Here is a 21,989-nt window from a genome sequence, read left to right as displayed (position 1 = left end):
GCAGTAAGTCAAGTGAAAGGTGTCACTGTAAGTGGTCCCATAAGGACTGTGTCATAGTTGGCTGAATGGTCAAGGCTCCAAAAAGATCAGTGTGTCCCAAGAATGCACATTTGAGGTTTTTATTCACCTCCCAAACACCAGCAGTCCACTGTGCAGTCCAGTCTATAATAGTGCACCCTCTGCAAATACGAAAAATAAGACTGGCCTAGATAACAGTTTTACAAAACAAACATACTTGTAGGCAAGACTAAGGAACAACACCTAAACAGACGAGAAGCTGTAGCAGGATATACCCTTACTATACTGCAAAGGGCACACTATTAACCCATTTTGGGCAGGAACCCCTTTTGGTGTTTTAACTAAGCATTATTTTATACTTTAGCTATTGAAAAATTGCAGATCTACAAGTTCATAGCACGCCACCGAGTGGCGCGCTACGAACTTGTAGGTCTGCTATTTCTTTTAAATCGTGAAAATGCGGCACAAATCTTTGAATATATATATTCTTTCAGAAGACTTTTTTTTATTTCAAGGTCAGACCTAAATGTGAGAGCAGCAAGTCAAGTGAAAGGTGTCACCGTGAGTGGCCGTGTGTTAAAAGTTCTATGTTTATAGTAGTTTATTTTTGTTTATGAGCTACAGAGCTAGTCATAACAGCTGTGAGGACCACAGTGTTTTGCATTCCAAAATTCTCAATGTAGGCAGTCTGAAAGTGGTTTGTCAAATGGAAGTGTCTCAGCCTTCTTAATGTTTACTCAAATCCATTGTTAATAAAAAACTAACAGGGTTTTAATTGTTTTTATTTTTTTAATTAGACAGTTTCTATTTGTTTTTTTCTGGCCCAAGGGCCACTTTCACGCACCCATCTTGCATCCCTAGCCCTCTCACTCCCTTTCTAATTTATTGCTCCTCCTGTTTTGTGCTCCAGACACTGGGGGGGAATTAATAAGTGGGAAGGAGGACAGGCTTGATGAGGTTTACTCTGGAGAGGGTATGCAATAGGCCTTAATATTGGTGTGTGTTGAATCCTCAGCACGGTTGACTGCACTCTTGGGGTGCCGCTGGCCTGGTGGTTAAGGCACATATCACATGCTCTAAAGCAACCTGACAGCGAGTCGCAGTTTTGAGTCCCGAGCCCGACAAACTTTTTTCCTTTTTTATGAGTAGACATTCTTTTTTAACCTTTTTACTCCGTAATCTAATCGCTATGCCAATTCATTCTTCCCCCACACATTTCTGTGTTGCCATTTGTCACTGCTGTCTCACTGAAAAGATGGTGCTGTTTTTCCTTAATGTTTTGACGATGGGTTCTCAGATTGCTGCTGTTGTAGTGAGGAGCGCCCACCAGGAGGACATAGAAGAGCCTTTGTCCTACTGCTCCTGAAGTATTGAAAATAGCAAATCTACCAGCTCGTAAGATCATCTGTTTTCATTTGCTTTGGTCCCATCCCAGGGTTACAAATCAAAAATCTATTTTGGGTCTCCATGCAGCTACATAGTCTAACCCTGTTTAGAATGCTTGGGCTTCGGCCACAGCCAAGTCACGTCAAATTTGATTTGTAAAAAACAAACGAGCAGTAATAAAACAATTGCTGTATATACATACACATGCATAAACGTCACACATGAAAACGATGTAAGCAATTACTTGGTTCAGACTAGATTGTATCTGGCATGTACTGTGTAGGGAGATGAGTACAGGGGTGACGTGATAACATTTTCATGTCCTGGTTAATATCCTGACAGCGGTGTTTTGAATGAGTTGTAATTTGTTGGTAGTTGATTTAGGTAGTCCAGAGAGATGGGTGTTACAGTAGTCTAGCCTAGATGATACAAAAGCATGGAGTGTTTCGGCATCAATCATTGACAGAATGGGGCTGAGTTTGGCATTATTGCGCCGTAGATGGAAGTATGCCGTCTTTGTAATTCATTGATGTGGTTCTTAAAAGAGAGATGTGAGTCAAATAGGATACAGATTTCTAACAGTAATGCTTTGTGGAATGTTTGAGCCAGCTAAATTTAAAGTGAGATTATTGAATTGATGTCTTATCTGCTCTGAACATCTGTTTTCCCCCCAGAATTGAAGAGTCAAACGTTTGATGACATCCATTGTTTGATTTATGAAAGTCACAAATAGTGATGGTGGTTTACATGTGAGCCAACATGTAAACTGAAAAGAGAGTATAGAACACACTGTTTTAAACATGCACCTCTAAATCTGACTCTTTCACAGATGCACTCGAAGTGTGCTGCCGTGATAGATTAGCCCCCCCTTCTTGCTTTCTCCTAGTTTTAATGTACGGTTGGCCGCCCAGTGCTCGTCAAACAGGCTGCTGCTGCTCAGTTGCTCTGACCCCCAAGCACCGCCAACCACACAGACTGCAAGGGAGGGGGTGTGTGTGTTGGGGGGGCAGCTCTTTGGGAGCGCTGCCAGCGAAGTGTGCTGCCCGTTAACTCGTACCACGTTGGGTTTGAGGTGGATGTGCTACAGACAGACGGCTAACCCTGATTTGTTATTCATCGTTGTCCTTAATGAGGGAGTGGGGATCCCGACCCGTGACCACCACTATTGAGTGAGGGTAAGTGGAATTCTTATCATTGGATCCACGGATATGTTTGTATTTGTCTTTTTTCACTGATCTAGAGAATAATCTTAACTTTTTATGCATTTTCTTATAACAATTGATTGATATCATCAATGACCATTATTTTGATTACTCATTTAGCATATTAGTACTATGTTAGGGGAGACTGAGAGTGGGGTAAGATGAGCCACTATTCTAAGTTATCCTTGAGGCAAGGCAAAATGAGAGAAAAGTTCAATCTGTCTTCTGTCGATTGAAAAACATGAGTAAAAATGACCTGAAATGTCCATGGCTCAAGTCGATTCAAGTCCTCTGATATAAAAAATGTTCAACATTAAATTAAAATATATATATATATTGTATTCGTTATCAAACAATTTAACAACATATTCCCATTTCTAACAAGTCTTATTTCCTTTCCTCAAGCTAACTTATTATTATTCAGTGAAAAACAGTATTGAGTGAGTATTTGGCTCATTTTCCCCCACAGATACTATTTTAGACAACCAGCTAGTATATTATACAGGGGCTGGGTCAACTTACCCACTGAATCATCTTACCCTGTTCTCCCCTACAGTGGATGTAGGTATAATGTAGTTTGGGTAGGTTACCAAAAGGTACCGGCACAAGTTATCTTGTATAACAATGGGACGATAATGATAGTTTATCGCAATAATCATATATTTATTGTGAAATTCTCCATCATACACTGGACCATTGTTGGCTCTGTACTTGGACTGCTTTTTTCCATCTACACAAAATCTCGTTGCCAAATCGCATATCTACAAGCTCATAACAAGCTCATTGCAATGCATTGTTGTGAAATGTAAATCTACTATTTTGGGCTAATGTTCCCACCAGAATATGGATACTGGGGTGCAAGTGGTTAACAAAAGTGGCGTTTGAGAGTTTTAAGCATAATATTTTATAATCGTTGATAAATTGTGTCATTTAGGATCTCATGTATGTTGTATGACTGTTTTGCTGGACAACATATTTTCATTTTTGTCACTCACACAGTCATGCCACTAAGTATAAATTAGCCCTGCTCTCTACAATACCACTTTCCAGAGAGCAGAGGAATGCATCTACAGTATGTCCAATAACATTAACCTGATTGATTATTGTTAAAGCATTCATGATGAAGTACCAGCACAGTGGCCTTGTTGTGTAGTGTCTGCCCTGAGACTGGGAGGTCAGGGCGGTCAGGGTTCGATCCCTGGCAGGGTCATACCAAAGTCTATTAAAATGGACCCAATGCACTCAGCATGAAGAGTCCCTGTGACATGTTAGCGTCATGTCCTGGGGGTGTACAGTACTTGTACATCAAGCTACGTCATGCTGAAGAAACAGGAGATAAGCTCTATGGGCCACATACTGTATGGCTCGGCAAGGCTTACTTCCATATTCATGATCCATTGGGAAAATTAGTGTAACTTTACTTGGACAGTGTGTGAGTCATACTTTACAAAGTATCCCTGTGACTTGATTTTACGTTTGAATAGAGTATGTATAGTATATTAATATATTATACAACATGTTCAAGTGATGTGTCCCATTGTTGTCTTAGAAATCTGTGACACTGATGCAGGGGATAAATTAGGCTGAAGAGAATAAGGTATTATGGTAAACATTGAAAGGAGTAACAATGCTGTCTGACAATATGACGTAAATTAGTAATTACATATTATGACGTAAATTATCCTTTCGTTGTCAATGCGTTTTCAAAACAAACAATTTTCTCTGTGGGTCAGAGTTCAGACAATCAAAATGGTTTTGGAAGGAAGTTCTAAATAAGATGAATCAATCCATGTCACAGTATATGTAGGTTGCAAATCTTCTATGTATTCTTGTGTATTGATTGTATTGACTGCTCTGGGTTAATAGAGTGTTGTTTTTATTTAACCTATATTGGCCTTAATTTAGGCCGAATAGAAGGCATGGCCAAGACTGTTTTGCACCCTCTCCCCCAATTTTTCAGATCGGTCAGTTATAGTGCCACCAGTAGGTCGATCTTTGCAAAACACTTTTGTATCACTCCTGCAGATTTTGTCCAAACATCACGCAAATCGGTACACAGTACAGTCAACAAGTGACTCAACAAGGATCTGTCCGATTTTCCATATTCCATCCTAATTGGCTAAGATTGGCTTCCAATATTGCAGGATTGGTCAGTGAAATTTTGCATGCACATTCACACTATGCCGAGGACAAATGGCACTTGAAATGAGTCCTGAAATAAAGCCAATTATTCAGTCTGACATAAACACTTACAATCAATAGCGGTAATGGCTTCATGCGTTACCTTGCCCACAGGCTATTGTATTCAGCTGTGTGACTGACTGTTAGTTAAATGCAGTAACGGATGGGGTCAAAGAGTCAAAATCCAGACAAAATGTATACTTAAAGGCTCATATTTCAGGAAGGAAGATGTACTGTAGATTTTTCTCAGAAGTCAGAAGGAACACATATTGACCTTTACAATAGAATATACATTACATAATAATAATACAATATAGTGAAATGATTGTCATGAAGCCCCAAAACATCTAAAATCTTTGTTTTTATTCTGCTTGAGTGGTACTGGCAGAATAGACATAAAGGACCATGCTGTGTCATCCCCCAAACTCTACTTCACCAATACAGCAGTACAGTTCAGGAAGCACATCATTAACCTTAACGTCCATATTCTGTATTTAAAATGGAAGAAGCAAAGTAAGCAACACAATTGTCAGGTGCTTAAAATGTTATTCCGGACACAGATTAAGTGACACTAACTGGAAGTCAATGGTGTTTCAGTGAACTACGGAGCCCAATAGGAATTGCTTGTTGTAAAATCAGAAGCATATATACGAACAGAATGTTCAACGCTATTTGATGCGACTCTTCAGCTACATGACCAGGAAAATCAATTGGACTACAGTTGATTAATATTCATTGATCCCTTAGTAATTTGTATATTATCCAATACCGTCACAGAGAACAATTACCATTGTTTCCCATAACCAGGATATGCCTATACTATTATGCTTCATATAAAATAAAAATCACACTTGCGTGAAGTGAGTGGCGCCCACTGTGGCTGCCACACGATTGTTGCCTTCGGAACACTATCATCCTCATCCTCCACGAGACATAAATGCATTGTTTTTGTATGAAACGGAATTAATAAGAGTTGTATATATCGGCCATATGACATCTCACGTTGTCATGTAGTGCGCAAAACAAACATTAAAGTCAATAAACTTGGCTGGCAAACAATTTTTGTTAGAGCTCTAAACAAACATTAAAAGTCCATAGACTTGGCTGCCACAATTTCGGAAAGCCATGCATTGGAGGGACTAGCGCCCCTAAAAAGAAAACTGTTAAATAAAGTGACTGTAATGGGCCTAATGGCAACTACAGGTATGTAATGGGTATTATGCATTGTCTGGTTTGGAATCCATACTGTAAATGTAAACACATAGGCACACTTAATGTATCAATCATGTACTATGGATGAAAAAGTTGAAATGATTTAAGTCAGTTGTCAGTGAAGCCTCTCCATGTTGGAGCTTACACCAGAAGTCCAAGTAGATCTGATATTTTCACAAGACAAAGTAATGTTGAAGACCAATGTCGCTCTCCAAGGTGCTGATCCTGCAGAACTTGCTGGTGAGATGGGAAACGTCCAAGGGACTCACCATCTGTCCCACTGGCATGTTTGATTACTGTGAGTGGGAATGCATGACCAATGGGGGAGGGATAATCAGTCATGCCTTCATTATGATCAGCTGCGCTATGTGTGTCTCCTCCCCTGTCATTGTTACTAAATCCTGGAAAAGCATTGATCCTCCCCTGTCATTGTTACTAATCCTGGAAAAGCATTGATCCTCCCCTGTCATTGTTACTGAATCCTGGAAAAGCATTGATCCTCCCCTGTCATTGTTACTGAATCCTGGAAAAGCATTGATCAGATAACGCATATCTGTGGGAGTGATTCCTGTATACGTTTAAAAAATAGTCCTGCAGCTGTACTTACAGTTTAGTTATATCCCCTGCCCAAGTTGGCAGTAGTTTGTATTGCTTTTCTACTGAATACAGTATACAGCAGTGATTCTCAGTGGGCCACAAATAAGGGCCTTGCAAGTGGGCCCCCAGCAAATTGGCAAAAACTACAATTTTAATGATAATATAACATTAATAGGCCTATTTGTAAAGAATATATATTATGTAGAAATAAATGTTTAAATTACAATTCCTGTCTTCTTTTCTGTCCAGAGTGTTCCAGTCCAGGGAGCGAAGCCATGTCTTTGCTCAACGAGACAAATGGGACCTTTCTCTTCTCCCCCCTGGCCCACGAGCCACCTTCCCTTTCCTCTTCCTCCCCTCTCTCCTTCTCTGCATCATCCTCCTCGTCCAACTGCTCCAGCGTGCCACCTCTCCCCTCGCCCCCGTACAACTTCTATGCGGTGTGTAATGGAATTATATGACAATACTACACTGTTCCATGATTATTGTTAACTATAAGGTTAGGCCTATATTATAGGCCTTCCACTGAAAGGAAATTTGCCCACTCTGTAGGTCTATTTAGAACTCACATGTTCTCACCTGTTGGTAGCCTGTCAGAATAAATATTTCTAAATAGTACCATGTATGACTGTTAACTAACCACACCTCCAGCTATTTGTCCGTCTGTTTTTGTATAAAAGTCGACAATGCATTTCCATGGTGTAGTCTCCGAGAGCTCTCATTTTTGAGGGCCACTAGCACCTCCTATGTCCAGCTTTGAGGGTTTGTGTAAATACAAACATGGCTAGTTTTCCGTCATTGTCCCAACACAAACATTACGTAAACACAAACTGAATTGAAGACGAAGGCAAGGACGCAAATTGTGATTGGCCAGAATGAGATGATGTATAAGGGCCAATTCATACTCCTATTTTAGAGCCGAATAAAAGTCGGTTCGGTGCTGTAGAACCTACAATGTGACATCATTTGAGGTTCGTGGGGGCGGGTATCGTCCTAAAGTCATCTCTTCGGTGATACTGAAAATTTCTGACGAGCCGAAATCATTTCGGCACTACAGCGCCGAAACAGCGGTAAAATAGGAGTCTGAATCGTCCCTCACTTCACACGGGAGTGATTTGTTTTGTATAATAAATGCACTGATTAATTTCACTCTACCCTCTACCCATTTTGTAGTACTGAAGTAAAGTTGCATATTCCTGCGATGATGACAGGTGCTATTGGTGCTGCTCATCTTCTGCGTGGTGTTTGGCAACGTGCTGGTGTGCGTGGCGGTGTCGCGGGAGCGTGCCCTGCAGACCACCACCAACTACCTCATCGTCTCTCTGGCCGTTTCCGACCTGCTGCTGGCCACTCTGGTCATGCCCTGGGGCGTCTACCTAGAGGTACTGTTGACGGGAACCCCTTATGGTGTTTTATGCTTTATTTTATACTTGTTGTAAAATAGCAGATTTACAAGCTCAATGCGCAGCACTGAGTGCCGCGCTACGAGCTTGTAGATCTGCTATTTTAGAAAATTCGTGAAAATGTGGCGCAAATCTTTGAATATATATTATTTTAGAGCAAACGTTTTAACTCAAATCTTTGCTTCCGGGGGCGCTCCCTGGAACAACATATTTTCAGATGGGGGTCGGCGGCCAAATACATATAATTTTTGGGGACCTTGACATGAAATACTTTGAGAACCACAGATATAGAAACATTGTTTTTTCAGAAAACTGTATTTAAAAAAAAATCGGCCTCAGGTCTAAATGGGTTAATCTAACCATGGGGATCTACCTAGAGGTGCACTGTTGATTTCCTTTCACTAAATCAGTGGTGGAAAAAGTACTCACATTTTCCTTTACTTAAGTAAAAGTACCAATACTGCAATGTAGAAGTAGCCTATACTTATACTCTGTTACAAGTAAAAGTCCGGAATTTAAAATTTACTTGAGTAAAGGTACTGTACAAATGTATCCGTGTCAAAATGTACTAAAGTACCAAAAGAAGAAAGTACTCATTCTGCAGAATGTCCCATTTCACAAGTTTTCTAATAAAGTTTTTCAGTATAAAATCTTTTAGCAGATCTACAAGCGCATTGTGAGCTTGTAGATTGGCTATTTTCAAGTGGCCAAAACTTATATATGTCTGAAGTGGTCAATGCATGTTTTGTAATATTAATCAAAATCTATAAGTAACTAACTAGTAACTAAAAACTTCAAATAATTGTAGTGGAGTAAAAGTACAATATTTGCCTTTGAGTAGAAGTAAAAGTGCTGAAATTGGAAATACTCCAGTAAAAATGTACCTAAATATTATAGTATAGTACTTAAATGTAAATGTACCGTTTTGTAAAACTACCGTATTGTCCCGAATATAAGACGACCCCCATTTTTTCAAGAAAAATAACATTGAATGTCAAATAGTCAAGTCCCTGATTATAATTCCACCGTGTATTTTAGCATATTTCCAATGTGAAAATGGCCAATGGGGTAGTTACTTTACACCATGAAAACTATGGAAAAAATGTTCGTCGACTATACCTTTCTTCACTGATGACTAAAACTAAGACTAAATATATTGACAATTTCATCAACAAGAGGGGCTAATATTAGGCTAGAAGAAATCTAGCAGAACTAAAAGACGAGTCATTTTATGTTTGGTTGCTCTCAGGTGTTGCGCTCTGAAAATAGCAGATCTACACGATCACAACGCATCGCATGCAGCTATTTGCGGCTATTTTCAGCATATGATTGATCTGTCATGATTTGTACAGTGCGTTATTTATTTATTTATTTCTCAATTACAGGTGTTTATAGCAAGTACTGTTTAGTGTTTACACCTACATGAAAGTGGCATTATTATTGGGAAGTGGAACCAGGGACGTGCAGAGAGTCTTAGAGGGGCAGGGTCTGAAATCCCGTAAGAGGGCACTTTTGGACACAAATAGCGAAAATAGCAGATCTACAAGATGTAGATCAGCTATTTTCGGGGCGCAACCCAGCACTCTTTAGCTAGTGGAGATGGATTTCTAAACAAATTTGTTCAACGCAAAATACTTCCGAAAAAAAGCAATTCTCCTGAATGCTGCCTTCCGGTATGGCATGGAAAGGAGTGGCATTTGCATTTCTTTGTAGTAAAAAAGTAAACGCTGCATTCGTGGTCTGGAAAGGGCAATTCAATCAATCAATCTTTATTTGTCACATATATATTAAAAAAGTAGTATCTAGTGAAATGTACGTAGGTCAGCCCCACAGAAGTGAGCAGTAAAACAGGACAAGAGGGCTAAAGCTAAAAAATAAATCTACCATTTAAAAAACTTCCAACCCTATAGCAAGACTATAATAAATAATTAAGTTGGACTACAATAATAAATAATGTCCATAGAGGTATTAAATGGCATGTCCATGTGAAGGACCTGTCTGTTTTACAGACAGGTAAAAGGGCAATGATGTCAATTATGTCTATGTGTGCACATCCCTGAGTGGAATGTGTTGCCATGTGTTTCACAAGCTCCTGTTCATATGGCGGGTGTTGTTGGTTTATTTGCAGGTGGTGGGAGAGTGGCGCTTCAGCCTCATCCACTGTGACATTCTGTTGACCTTGGATGTCATGATGTGCACAGCCAGTATCCTCAACCTCTGTGCCATCAGCATCGACAGGTATGCAGCGTGGCTCTGGGTCATTGTTCCTCAATCTTTTCTTCCCCTTCCCATCTCGTCTTAGCTTTTATTGTTTTTATTGATTGGGTTGCAAGGTGAAATGATATATCCTTCTCTCAGCAAAAGGGAATTCAGGTTTCCCTGTGAAGGACTTAATGAAACGGATACCTGTTGCTCTGCTGTTTTAACCAGTAGTAAAGTGGTGGCGGGCCAATTAATATACCTTTTAAATTAGAATTATTTTACTAGTACTTTGCTGGGTGTTTTATTGTATTTCTATATTGTCCTGAATGCATTGACCTGAGCAAAACAATGTTCCCTTGTGGATAATAAAGACATCTAATCAAATCTAATGTAAATAGGAAATTGAGTGGAATGAGTATGGTCCATTGGGTAAAGCCATTAGCCCCTCTAACTCTGTTGGTCCCTGTCCCTAACCCTCTGCCTTCTCTTACTCATTAAAATGTTGTTTTCCTACAGAGAACTGTTCACACCTGTGCTTTAACCACAGTAACATTTTGGGTGCTGCTGGTAATGGGTATTTGTTGTGAAGACACCTGCAGTGTTTTCAGTTTTCACTATCAGGCTGAACCACGAATGGCAGCTTTTGTCCATGTTTTTCACATGGCTGAGGAGGAAAAATGGAACCCTTGCATGTCCAAAACCCATTACTTTTCAGGAAAGGATCCAATGGATCATGGGATTATAGTCATTATAGTCACACATTCTTGTTAATACTTTTCATTGGTTACAAATTTGCAAAAATCTAGTTAGGCTTACAATTAAGGAAATATTCAGGTTATGATTACATATTTAGAAGTTAGGTTTAGGGGTTAGTGTTGGATTTATACGTAGTTACGTGCTGCCAGGAAATAGACAAGGTATCTATAAGCTCACAACGCAGCTATCTTTCAACTTTATGCTTATGGTTATGGTAAAACAAATATATATTTTTAAATTCCATTCATAAAATTGCCATCCTAAAATGTTGTCCTCACAACAGTGTGTGTGTGTGTGTGTGTGTGTGTGTGTGTGTGTGTGTGTGTGTGTGTGTGTGTGTGTGTGTGTGTGTGTGTGTGTGTGTGTGTGTGTGTGTGTGTGTGTGTGTGTGTGTGTGTGTGTGTGTGTGTGTGTGTGTGTGTGTGTGTGTGTGTGTGTGTGTGTGTGTGTGTGCGTGTGCGTGCTCTTACAGATACACAGCGGTGGCCATGCCCTTGCTGTATAACACCAGATACAGCTCGAGGAGGAGAGTGACAGTGATGATTGCTGTGGTGTGGTTCCTCTCCTTTGCCATATCCTGCCCTCTTCTGTTTGGACTCAATAACACCGGTAGAGGCAGCTCCATCCAGCTGACATTCATGCATGCACGGGAGTCCCTCTTTTCAGGGTGTTTTGCCTGGGATAAGCATGGTTTTGAGGTTCGGTTCAGGCGTATTTTTTGTGAGGTTAGGGATAGGCACATTAGGGGCTAGAGTCTAGACTAACCCTAAACACAATTTTCCCCTTTAAACACAATAATACCCATGAAGAAACGCTGTAGCCGTCATGCATATTCCTGAGTCAGTTATATTAAAAAACACTTAAACCCTATTTTGTTGACGAAAATAGCCGATCTACAATACTAATGTGCCGTTTAAGGACCTGGCATTCGGGGCGCCTGCTGGCGAAGTGGTCCAGGCGCATGTCACATATAGGCTTTGGCCTGACAGTGCGTCACGTGTTTGAGTCCAGTTCATGACAACCTTTGCTGCATGTCTGTCCCCTTCTCTTTCTCCCTCTTTCCTGTCTTTTCTTCACTTGATACTATCAATAAAGGCAAATCTTTAAAAAAAAAGGGACCTGGCATTCAAGACTATACATAGCCTACTTATAAAACTGGGGATGTACTCAGTCATAAACATGCAGGCATAACATGCACATGGCCATCAACAATATGCTGGCCCAGCTGGCTCTGAATTGAATTATCATCTGTTGGTGAGAGACTAAATTAATAATCAATCCTATACATCTGTTCACTCGAGATGCCTAACTGTGTGGCAATTTAGAGCCCTATAATATGTTTCTAAGCACAGATATATGGAGTGGAGTGTTCAGTAACATATCTTGGCTCCATATGCTTTGCTCCTCACCTATCAGTAGAACAGGTGTCCTCTGAAAGACATGCCTGATGTCTGTAAAAGCAGACCCTGTGTCTGTGACGCTCGGTGGACAAGTGGGCACACATAATCCTTGATTTACCTCATCTCACTTGAAGAGTTGTGTCACAAAGCACCAAGTGATAGCTGAGGCTCTCAGTGTCTAAGCCCCTTCCTTAATGAATGCAATTGCAGTGTGGTTTTCAGTGTCTAAGCCCCTTCCTTAATGAAGGCAATTGCAGTGTGTGTGTGTGTGTGTGTGTGTGTGTGTGTGTGTGTGTGTGTGCGTGCGTGCGTGCGTGTGCGTGCATGTGCGTGTGTGTGTTTCCGTCGAGCGGAAAAGCAACCACTTGATCTGAAGTGGCTAGCAAGTGATGAGATGTAATATATATTCACCAAATATGGCAAAGGATGGGTACATCAAAATGTATGCTAAAACGTAGACAATTCATTCAATTAAAAGATGCTTTGCTCGTACGAACATTTTGGACAGAAAGGTATAGCTCCTCTGAAGATGAATGAATCGTTTTAAACCCTATACTTTATTGACCAAAGTCCCGCAGGGATTTATACTAGGCTCCCTTCTTTGCTCCAGAATAGGGGATGCTAGGGTTCATGTGGTTCAAACCTTTCTGCATAACCTGTATGGTAAAAGGAAGTTCTTGAAGGAGGTGGAGTGCCAATAAGAGATTCTGTACTAATGTATTGGCTGTGTGTTTAATGAGCTATCAAGTGTTCTGCGGTTTGACTTGGGAGCCTGTATGCCTTTCAAATATTTGTTCCCTTCAATCCCTTTCATGTGGGAACTTAAGAACTAATGTCTTTGATCAAGACCCAGCTAATGATGGTGGAACTTTACACAATTAAACATAACTATTGGCGACTTTCCCTACTTTAATCTGTTCCTTTTAATTAGTCCACTTTCCAACAGTCTGTCGGGGAATAGGCAAGCTTTCGGTATTGACTGCAATGTTAATAAGAGATTTATTTCATAAGAAGAAGCCGAAATTCACAAATCGATTCGGGATGAACCAATCTGTTTCAGGGAAAGTCAAAGTATAGAGTATATAGTAACTAACTAACCTGTGGGGGATTTCTTTTTAGCATAATTGGCTATTCAAAGTCAATAGCTCTCTGTCCCCCATCCCTGGAGGAAAGGAGACTCCTCAACTCACTAACCTGTACTTTGTATTTTCCCTAACAAGTCCTCATATTTTTCCTTCACCAGCAAGCCGGGAGGGGACCAAATGCAGCCTCGCAGACCCAGCCTTTGTGGTGTACTCCTCGGTGGCCTCATTCTACGTTCCCTTCATCGTGACATTGCTGGTTTATGCACAGATCTGTGTGGTGCTACGCAGGCGTGGCCGACGCACCGCCCCGCCTCGCAGACACAGCCTGCACCCACAGGGAGAGGCAGCAGAGGGGCAACGGCACAGGAAGGTGACCCCTGAAAATTCTCTGCAAACAAGGGTAGCCATAGATGATTCTTGAAAATCACACCTGTGTGTAGTGACTAGTGAGGGCGCTCTTACATCATACATCATCATATTGAGGAATGAGGACTTTTCTGTCCTCGCGTTTTCGCCTCCGGTCCAATATTAGCTCTTGAGCCCCAAAGGGCTAATCACTTGTGGCATCCTCAATTTTCTGGCATTCAGTAAAGGGTTTTGTGGCATATGTGCATATGTGATTAATTCATAAGGTCTTGGAGTGGAGTCAAAAGTTCAATATTTGTCTTTGAAATGTAGTGGAGTGAAAGTCATTAGTATCCAAAAATACAAATACTCAAGTAAAGTACAGATACTCAAAGGTTATACACACAATAAGTACAGTAAGTCAAGTAAATGTACTTCACTTCCACCACTGTTAATAAATCACTTTGTGTTAGCCTTTCTCTTGACATCCATTAAGTCACGTTGACTTGTAAGTTTTGCGTCCCTGTAGAGCACTTGCATGAGATCGCTCCTATTGTTCCCTGTCAGAATAAGTGTACACACCCAGAGGATGTGAAGCTGTGCACCATGATTCTCAGACCACCCACTGCTGCCCCGCAACGCAAGAAAGTGGTGAGTGTCTTGAGTACTCTTCTACCGTCGAAGAAATGGCTTCACAAAGGAATAGTTATACGGAAAAGGGCAGCTAGTCTTTCAAGAACCTTCATCATAAATTATAATGACATTTGATGTTGTAAATACTCAGTCATGCACATGGCTGTCCATTCATCCATCCTCTCTGACAATGCTTTTAATTATGCTCTTATCCATATGTACTAAGTAGTAAGTAAGTCATTCATTGTTTTGCTCAATGTTCACATAGTGCCAGGTTGAAAGTACGTGGTTATGGTAATGGACATTTTCTTGGAAGGGTTACACCAAAGACCTTTTAGTTAAGCAACACTCAGTCTAAGGACAAGATTACCATGCCTGAGCACCCTCTTCTTCTCATTTAAAATGGGCATGCCTCTGCTTTTGACTTGTGCTTCCACTTACCAAGGTGATCTACTCCCCTTTCCCTGACGCCCCCTCCCCTCGTTGCCTTCCAGACGCTGGTGAAGGAGGCGGTGGTGCACCCCCTGGAGATAGAGCCGGGGCGACTCCTGTCCCAGGGGGAGGAGAGCCTGGCCCTTCACCCGGCCCCCCCACCGGCCTTCCACTTGGGACGAGCCAGAATCTCCCTGTCCATCTCAGTGGGGCCGACCCCGGCCCCACCCCCAACCGTGAACAGATCGGCCCTAATGCCTCGCCCCGCCACCCTGGAGGATGGCATGAGGGGCCGTGAGGGATGGAGGGACCGGCACAGGGACAGGGACAAAGGTGGAATCACCAAGGAGAGGGTGAGAGGACGGCTGTCACAGCAGAAGGAGAGGAAGGCGACACAAATGCTGGCTATTGTGCTGGGTGAGGAAAATAGAAGGATGGAACTGTGAAATAATGTATTCGTTATTTGTTCATCCTCAAATACAGCAACCTCCTTTGAAAATGTTCACGTTATGTGACTGATATAGAGACGCCCAGTTTGAAAGTGGTTCAACACTCAATCCTCTTTGTGTGTTCTTTATGCCCACCCTCCCAGGCGTGTTCATCATCTGCTGGCTGCCTTTCTTCTTGACCCACGTGCTGAAGGCTCACTGTGGAAGCTGTTGCATTTCCCCCTCGCTCTACAGTGCCGTCACCTGGCTGGGCTACCTCAACAGTGCGGTCAACCCTGTCATTTACACCACCTTCAACATCGAATTCCGAAAAGCCTTCATTAAAATTCTCCACTGTTGAGAGAGACAAAGAAAAGGGGCAGGAGGAGAGGGGACTGCCGGTGGACCGATATTAAAATCACAGGGATGAACGAATGAGTGAGTAAAAAAAATGAGAATACATAGAAAATACATGATAATTTACAATAACTTTGGTCCCGCCCATCTTCGCACCCATTTGTTGCTGGTTGGACTGATATATGGGCACATCAATTGGACTGATATCACAACATAGGCAAACAGTGGATGAAAGTAAGTTATGATTTTGTGCCAATATTGGACTATCTCCAAACAGGAAGGAACCATGGCGAATTTAAAAAAAAGCGAACCCCCCTTGGGGTCGCGACCCACGGGTTGAGTACCCCTGCTTTAAGAGACCGGCATCACTATGGTTACGAATCTGCTGTAAAGCAGGTCGTCTCTGGGTGACTAACGTGAGTTGTTGTGACTCTATGTATACATGCTGCTGTGTTGTTGCCGAAGCTTTTCAGTAAACTTTACTATTTTGATTATAATCACTGTGTGGACATTCGAGACATATTACAAAGATGCCCCCGCCAGCCCACCCCTCTGCAATTAACTAGCCTACTTACTTGCGTAGTTTTCTAACTTAGAAAGTTAACTATAAGGCAACACTGCAGCAAGCAATCGGTAATAAACAAACTTGCAGGATTGCAGTGTCCTGTCAATGCGGGTTGTTGTTGTAACTTGTGGTGTGCTTCTGACTATAGTTTGTAATCATCTCTCTTATCATGACATGATGACTCGCTGTACGGCTATAGTGCGTGTGTGTGTCATCAGTGTGTGTGTGTGTGTGTGTGTGTGTGTGTGTGTGTGTGTGTGCGTGCTGCTGTCTTAAATAACACATTTTTAGGGGCTATTGCCCCCCCTGGGGCCATTCCAAGCTACGCCCATGGAGGGAGCTTCAAAGTCGGAGTTAGGCCTTACCAGATCTCAACCCGACGGAGCGAGATCACCTTACGTTCGACTCTGTCAAGCACTTTAGGTGGTTTGAGTGACACTTTGAGGACCCAATGGAGTTAGTTAGTTAGTTAGTTTAGTCAGAAGTGCTTTTTAATACTTTTCATTGGTTCAATATTTGTAAAACCCACACACAGACATAAAGGGTGCTCAATAGCACTGATTTATATTTAAAAAAACAATAGTAGAAAAATGTAGATAACTGGTTTCTGCCTGACAGCAACAATATGAAGGAGTGAAAGGAGACAGAGGATGACGACACTGGAATACATAGAATAGGTGAAAGAGGTTACATCATCGTGCGTGTGTGCGTGCGTGCATGTGTGTCATCTAATGATGAGAGACAATATGTTGACACTATGCCTCTACTAGTGTATACATCAACTGAGGGACTGCACATAATGAATGTCAGACTTTCTTTCTGTTGGCTGTAACAGCATGGGATTATTCATTTGTATGTGCCTGCCTTTCTCAGATGGCTGGGACATTGTCACGGAAAAAAGACAACAACTAAAAGGCTGCATCTCCGTCCACATTTTTGAAAGATCCATGAGGATCATCAGGCAGACAGGGAAGAGTATTTCAATGTCATGTTTGTATGTTAAGGCATTACTACTTTCGAGCAAAGATTTTGATTGATTGATTGATTGAATACTTTATTAACAGTTAGACAGAATTATTATTATTTTTAATTAAATTGATCATTGTAATAATAAACTATGCTATAATTTATTAACTATCACTTTCACCATGTATTTCATTATGGCCACACACGCAGTTTTGGTTCCAGTTATTCATTCCCAAATAAGCTATGCATTATGTTTACTGGAAATTTATATTAATTATCATATTCATTGTAGACAGACAATGCATATTCATTCTTATATGCTCAGTGGTGATATGGTACTTTTAATAGACCATGCCTATATCTATATCTACTAATTTTGTATTGTATAATATTCATTCATATATTCACTTGTGATAGATATATAGTGATAGATATATATTCACTTCACATAGATATTTATTGATACATTGTACATAATGTTCACTGGTTCACACATTCAGAGATCCAGTTCAGTATATCTTGGGCCAGCACCTCAGTATTTTATTTCATCTAATCTTTACTTTCTAAATCTTGGTTTTGTCTCTTTCCTGTACTGCGCCTCCTGTTTCATTCTCACTGCTGTCGCTGTTATGACGCCTGGATTTCCCTCTGTGATCAATAAAGTTTTATCTTATATTATATTTGAGACCCTAGTTTGACAAACCCATGTAGCGAATATCATGACAAACTGAAGGAAATTGTTAAAATGTCCTAAAATATCATTGTTATAAAAGTCTTCAGTGACAGATAAATGGGATTTCCCACCGATTAACATACCGTACACATACAGTAGTGTGTGTGTCTGTCTGTCTGTGCGTGCATGCGTGCTGTGTAATGTATAGTATAAATGTGCTGCATGTGCACCTAACGTGCCATCCTTACTAATCCTGATCACCACCGAAACAAAATCCACACTCCCTTTGGCCGCTATGGCAACATAAACCAATACAGTAATTTATTTAATGTTGAAATTTGAACACTGTCAGAGTTTATTGCTGGGAGGGACCAAAAGATCAGTCAGCTTTGCAACAAGGGTTGGAAATTGATATGAGCAGGGAGACACCAAGCGCTATCTGTGTGTGTGTGTGTGTGTGTGTGTGTGTGTGCGTGTGTGTGTGTGTGTGTGTGTGTGTGTGTGTGTGTGTGTGTGTGTGTGTGTGTGTGTGTGTGTGTGTGTGTGTGTGTGTGTGTGTGTGTGTGTGTGTGTGTGTGTGTGTGTGTGTGTGTGTGTTTTGGGGCACGTTGGAGCAGTTGTAGATGATGAAGGTGTATAGAGGAAGGCTCTCTCTGTCTACAGTTACTGGGCAGCCATACCATACTGTAACATGATAGGATGAACATGGCATGAAAATGTCCTGGCTGAGGGAAACATGACACACATACACAGGTATACACACACCCACACAATTAGGCGTCTTTGTTTTTACAATAGGGGTGTGATGTGATAATTAAGGTATACATTCCAAGCATATTGTATTTGCTTGCAGGTATAGGCTATTTATTGTCTGCACATAGCTGTGTTCATGTACAGGCGCTCTAAACTCTCCTGTCTCTCTATCTCTCTGCTGTGTGTGTGTGTGTGTGTGTGTGTGTGTGTGTGTGTGTGTGTGTGTGTGTGTGTGTGTGTGTGTGTGTGCCAGTCTGTGTGCACATTATGTAGCTGCTGTATAAGGTTGAGTGGGAGTGACCCATTATTTATATATTACCCTCTGTTGTTAAACTCTGACCCAGGCTCACTATTATCACCATGCATATTTCATGGGTCCCAGTCGACACACGTATCCATTACTGCCCTGAACACTAGCGTTTACCACAGACCATGATCACAGTATAGAGAGATGAAGGAGTTCCGCTATAGAAGTAAGAGTGGGAGTGTAGTGGCTGGATAATGCAAAGACAAAATGTGTTAACTGTGGAGGGGAGGGTGTGTGGAGGTACAGGAAAAAGGTTACAAAAAGTGACAATAGCTGGAGAAAAGATCGATTTGTGGTGACAGAATAGATGTCCTTGGATAAAAGATGCATCGGGGCAGGAGGAGTCTTTTGGAACCTTGTTACCGACAGATTATTGATTGGTGAAATTGCTGGCAATTCTGTGAAGGTGGTTACTGTGATTGATGTACTAAGGAGAGAAGACTCACTTATACAATCCCTCAAATCGCCACATAACAAACACCATGGCTGACATTCAGGTAAGAGCTATTCAAAATATATAGCCCATGATTGTCAATTATGATAGTGATGAAGTATAAGGTATCCTTTTTCTTATTCAATAATGCAACTGTGGCTCATCAAATCAACATTTGACAATTTAATTAATTTTAGCCTATTGGCCTACTATAATTACAAATAAACCTGGAATAGTTATTGCCTCATACATCACATTTAAGCAAAGTATATCTGTTTAATATCATTCAGATAGTGTTTTAAACATGGTGTAAGGGACTGTTATCCTCTTTGCAACTACTCTTTCATTGATACTGACACATGTGGTTTCTGAACTAGTGTACATTTTCAATTTCAACAAGCCTTGAATCCTGCAATTTGTGATCACGCAATATCATTGGCTAACAGCCCTCCTAAACCCCTAACCACACCAACCACATGCCAGTAACTTAACTATCTCTAACATAATGCCTAAATGCAAATATTTTAACCAAATACCTAAACTTAACCATCTCTAACATAACACCAAACATTTAACAACCAGGATTTATGTCGCCTCTGCATGTTCGCACAATTCATTGTGGGTAAGAGCCACTACCTAAATAAATAAATAAATAAAAAGTTACTGTAAATTAGGGGTTAAAAGTATGTCTCCAACAATTCAGTTCGGTCACAAACAAAGCTCGACTTACACCTGTTTCTTTGTGCAGGGAACTACATCTCCCATTTCCAGTGCTGGCATTTCAGGCTCGGACAATGCCTCTGAGGCCTTCCTTCCAGTTCAGCCACATCTAATAGCCAGTGGGTCTTCTGGAGAGCCATGCCAGAGTGCTACTCCAAGTCCCACACACAATGCCCAGGCAACACACCTTCAACCCCAGGAGCACCTCAATGATGTGTCCACCGTGACTCCCCCCACACCCTCTGATGGCTGTGTCCTTACTTCCAACTTGACATGGACGCTTTCATCAGACCAGACTGGGAGCCACAGCGCCACTACACCACAGCCAGCCGTTACCTCGCTTTACCCAAGCCTCGAACATTGGTCGTCATCATCTCCTCAAGCGCCTGCTAGTTCCAAAGTGATGGCTGTGTCATCCATCACCCCTGCCACTCTCCTCACACTCATGCCCCACTTTGGTCCTGCCATACAGCAATGGGCAGATGGTGGCCATCGTGAAAGATTATACCCTGACCTATCATCTTTTTCTGAGGTCAGCCCGGAGGCTGACACTCCAGACACAGCAGCTTCAAACCCTGGTGCCTCAGACATGCTCATGCCGTGCCCAGATCCAAATGTCAAACTCTCACCAACTCCCGACAGTGACAATCCTCAAGATGTTCAGCAAAGGAAGTCATCTGGAGGGATCCCAGTAGAGGAGGGATTGGTTGGGTTTACATTACCCAAAGATCCTCCTGATCAGCAACCAGGTATACAGTAACTGAATGGTAAAACCGAGGCTGATGGATATACCTGTAGGATACTGTAGTATGGCAACTGGTAGTGTGGGTGTGTGGCCAAACTGTTCCGGGGATTCTGCACTAAATTTGACCCTCTGCTCTTATAGTTGAGCTATGCTTAATGCCGATTTCATCAGGGAACCTGTATATATTTCAGAGAAAAGATGCTTTACTTACCAGATTTACATACACTGTAAACCCTCATTTCCTTTTGCAGTTCCTTTGCATTGTATGTATTGTATGTAAAAACAATATGTATATGCATAATACAATCACAAGTTTCTATACATCTATAATATCGCCACATCGTCAGGTTGTCCATAAGGTGTTGAAATGCTTCAGATAAGTTCTGCATGCCGCCATGTTGCCTTTTTGGGCAACAGCTAACTTCATGATGCATGTGTATGGACCTCATTCAGAGCTCACATCAAAGCTGCCTCCAACCTCCCCTTGTTAAAAAGCACAATGTTTGTCTGGCCCCAAACAAACAATACCATATTTCACTTTATAATTGTGGGGACATTTTTGAAAGTCCATGCTCAGATGAGTGTTGAAATTATTCCAGTCTAGACCTCTGAAGCCAGTGTGGAGTCGAACCACTCCGTCCGGCTGGCTCGGCAGCCTAGGTCCCCAGACAGTTGAGCGAACCGTCTGGGCCATATAACTTGATTTTTGTAGTATAGAGGGTATGTGCTTAAAGTGAATGGCACATCGAGTGGCAAATCGAGTGGCAAAGCAACATGCAAAGTGAGTTTAACATTGTTTAACGTTGTTTAATGCAATCAGATAGGACTTCTGTGTGGATGTATGGGCTGTCAAGGCCAGAAAGTAGTTTTTTGGCACTCAGTAGACATTCCTGCATAACTTCCAGGTTTGATGATGATGTCACGCCGCATAACCTCTATTCTCACTATAAATGCAATGGACACTTTCATACAACTGTTCAACAGTTCAAGTTGTTGACAATGACATGCATCTTCTCTATATAAACAGATTGATAGCACATGTTCTAATTATAATAGTGCAAGTAATTTGAGTGTCAGAGTTAATTTGTATACAGAGTTAATTTTATACAGGATAGAAGGAAAGGTAGTAAGTATTTCAATGTGTATATTTCAAATCCATAGCATACCATGTTTCTCACCATTATCACCAG

The 21,989-nt window shown here is 41.4% G+C and overlaps 1 protein-coding gene across 1 annotated transcript; it reads left to right on the top strand.

Annotated features, from left to right (window-relative positions):
* Positions 1 to 6,200: 6,200 nt before the first annotated feature.
* drd2l (dopamine receptor D2 like) lies at positions 6,201 to 15,641 on the top strand (the record flags this gene model as incomplete). The annotated part of the gene is made up of 9 exons (XM_080768188.1): positions 6,201 to 6,282; positions 6,846 to 7,036; positions 7,808 to 7,978; positions 10,128 to 10,237; positions 11,430 to 11,566; positions 13,601 to 13,812; positions 14,355 to 14,438; positions 14,915 to 15,269; positions 15,445 to 15,641. 9 exons carry the CDS (start codon positions 6,201 to 6,203, stop codon positions 15,639 to 15,641), a joined length of 1,539 nt encoding a protein of 512 aa, XP_080624314.1.
* Between the last annotated feature and the right edge of the window lie 6,348 nt (positions 15,642 to 21,989).

This window comes from Protomyctophum bolini (assembly GCF_963924005.1).
Source record: "Protomyctophum bolini genome assembly, chromosome: 7".
Taxonomy (NCBI): Eukaryota; Metazoa; Chordata; class Actinopteri; order Myctophiformes; family Myctophidae; genus Protomyctophum; species Protomyctophum bolini.
This window is presented reverse-complemented; position numbering and strand designations above follow the sequence as displayed.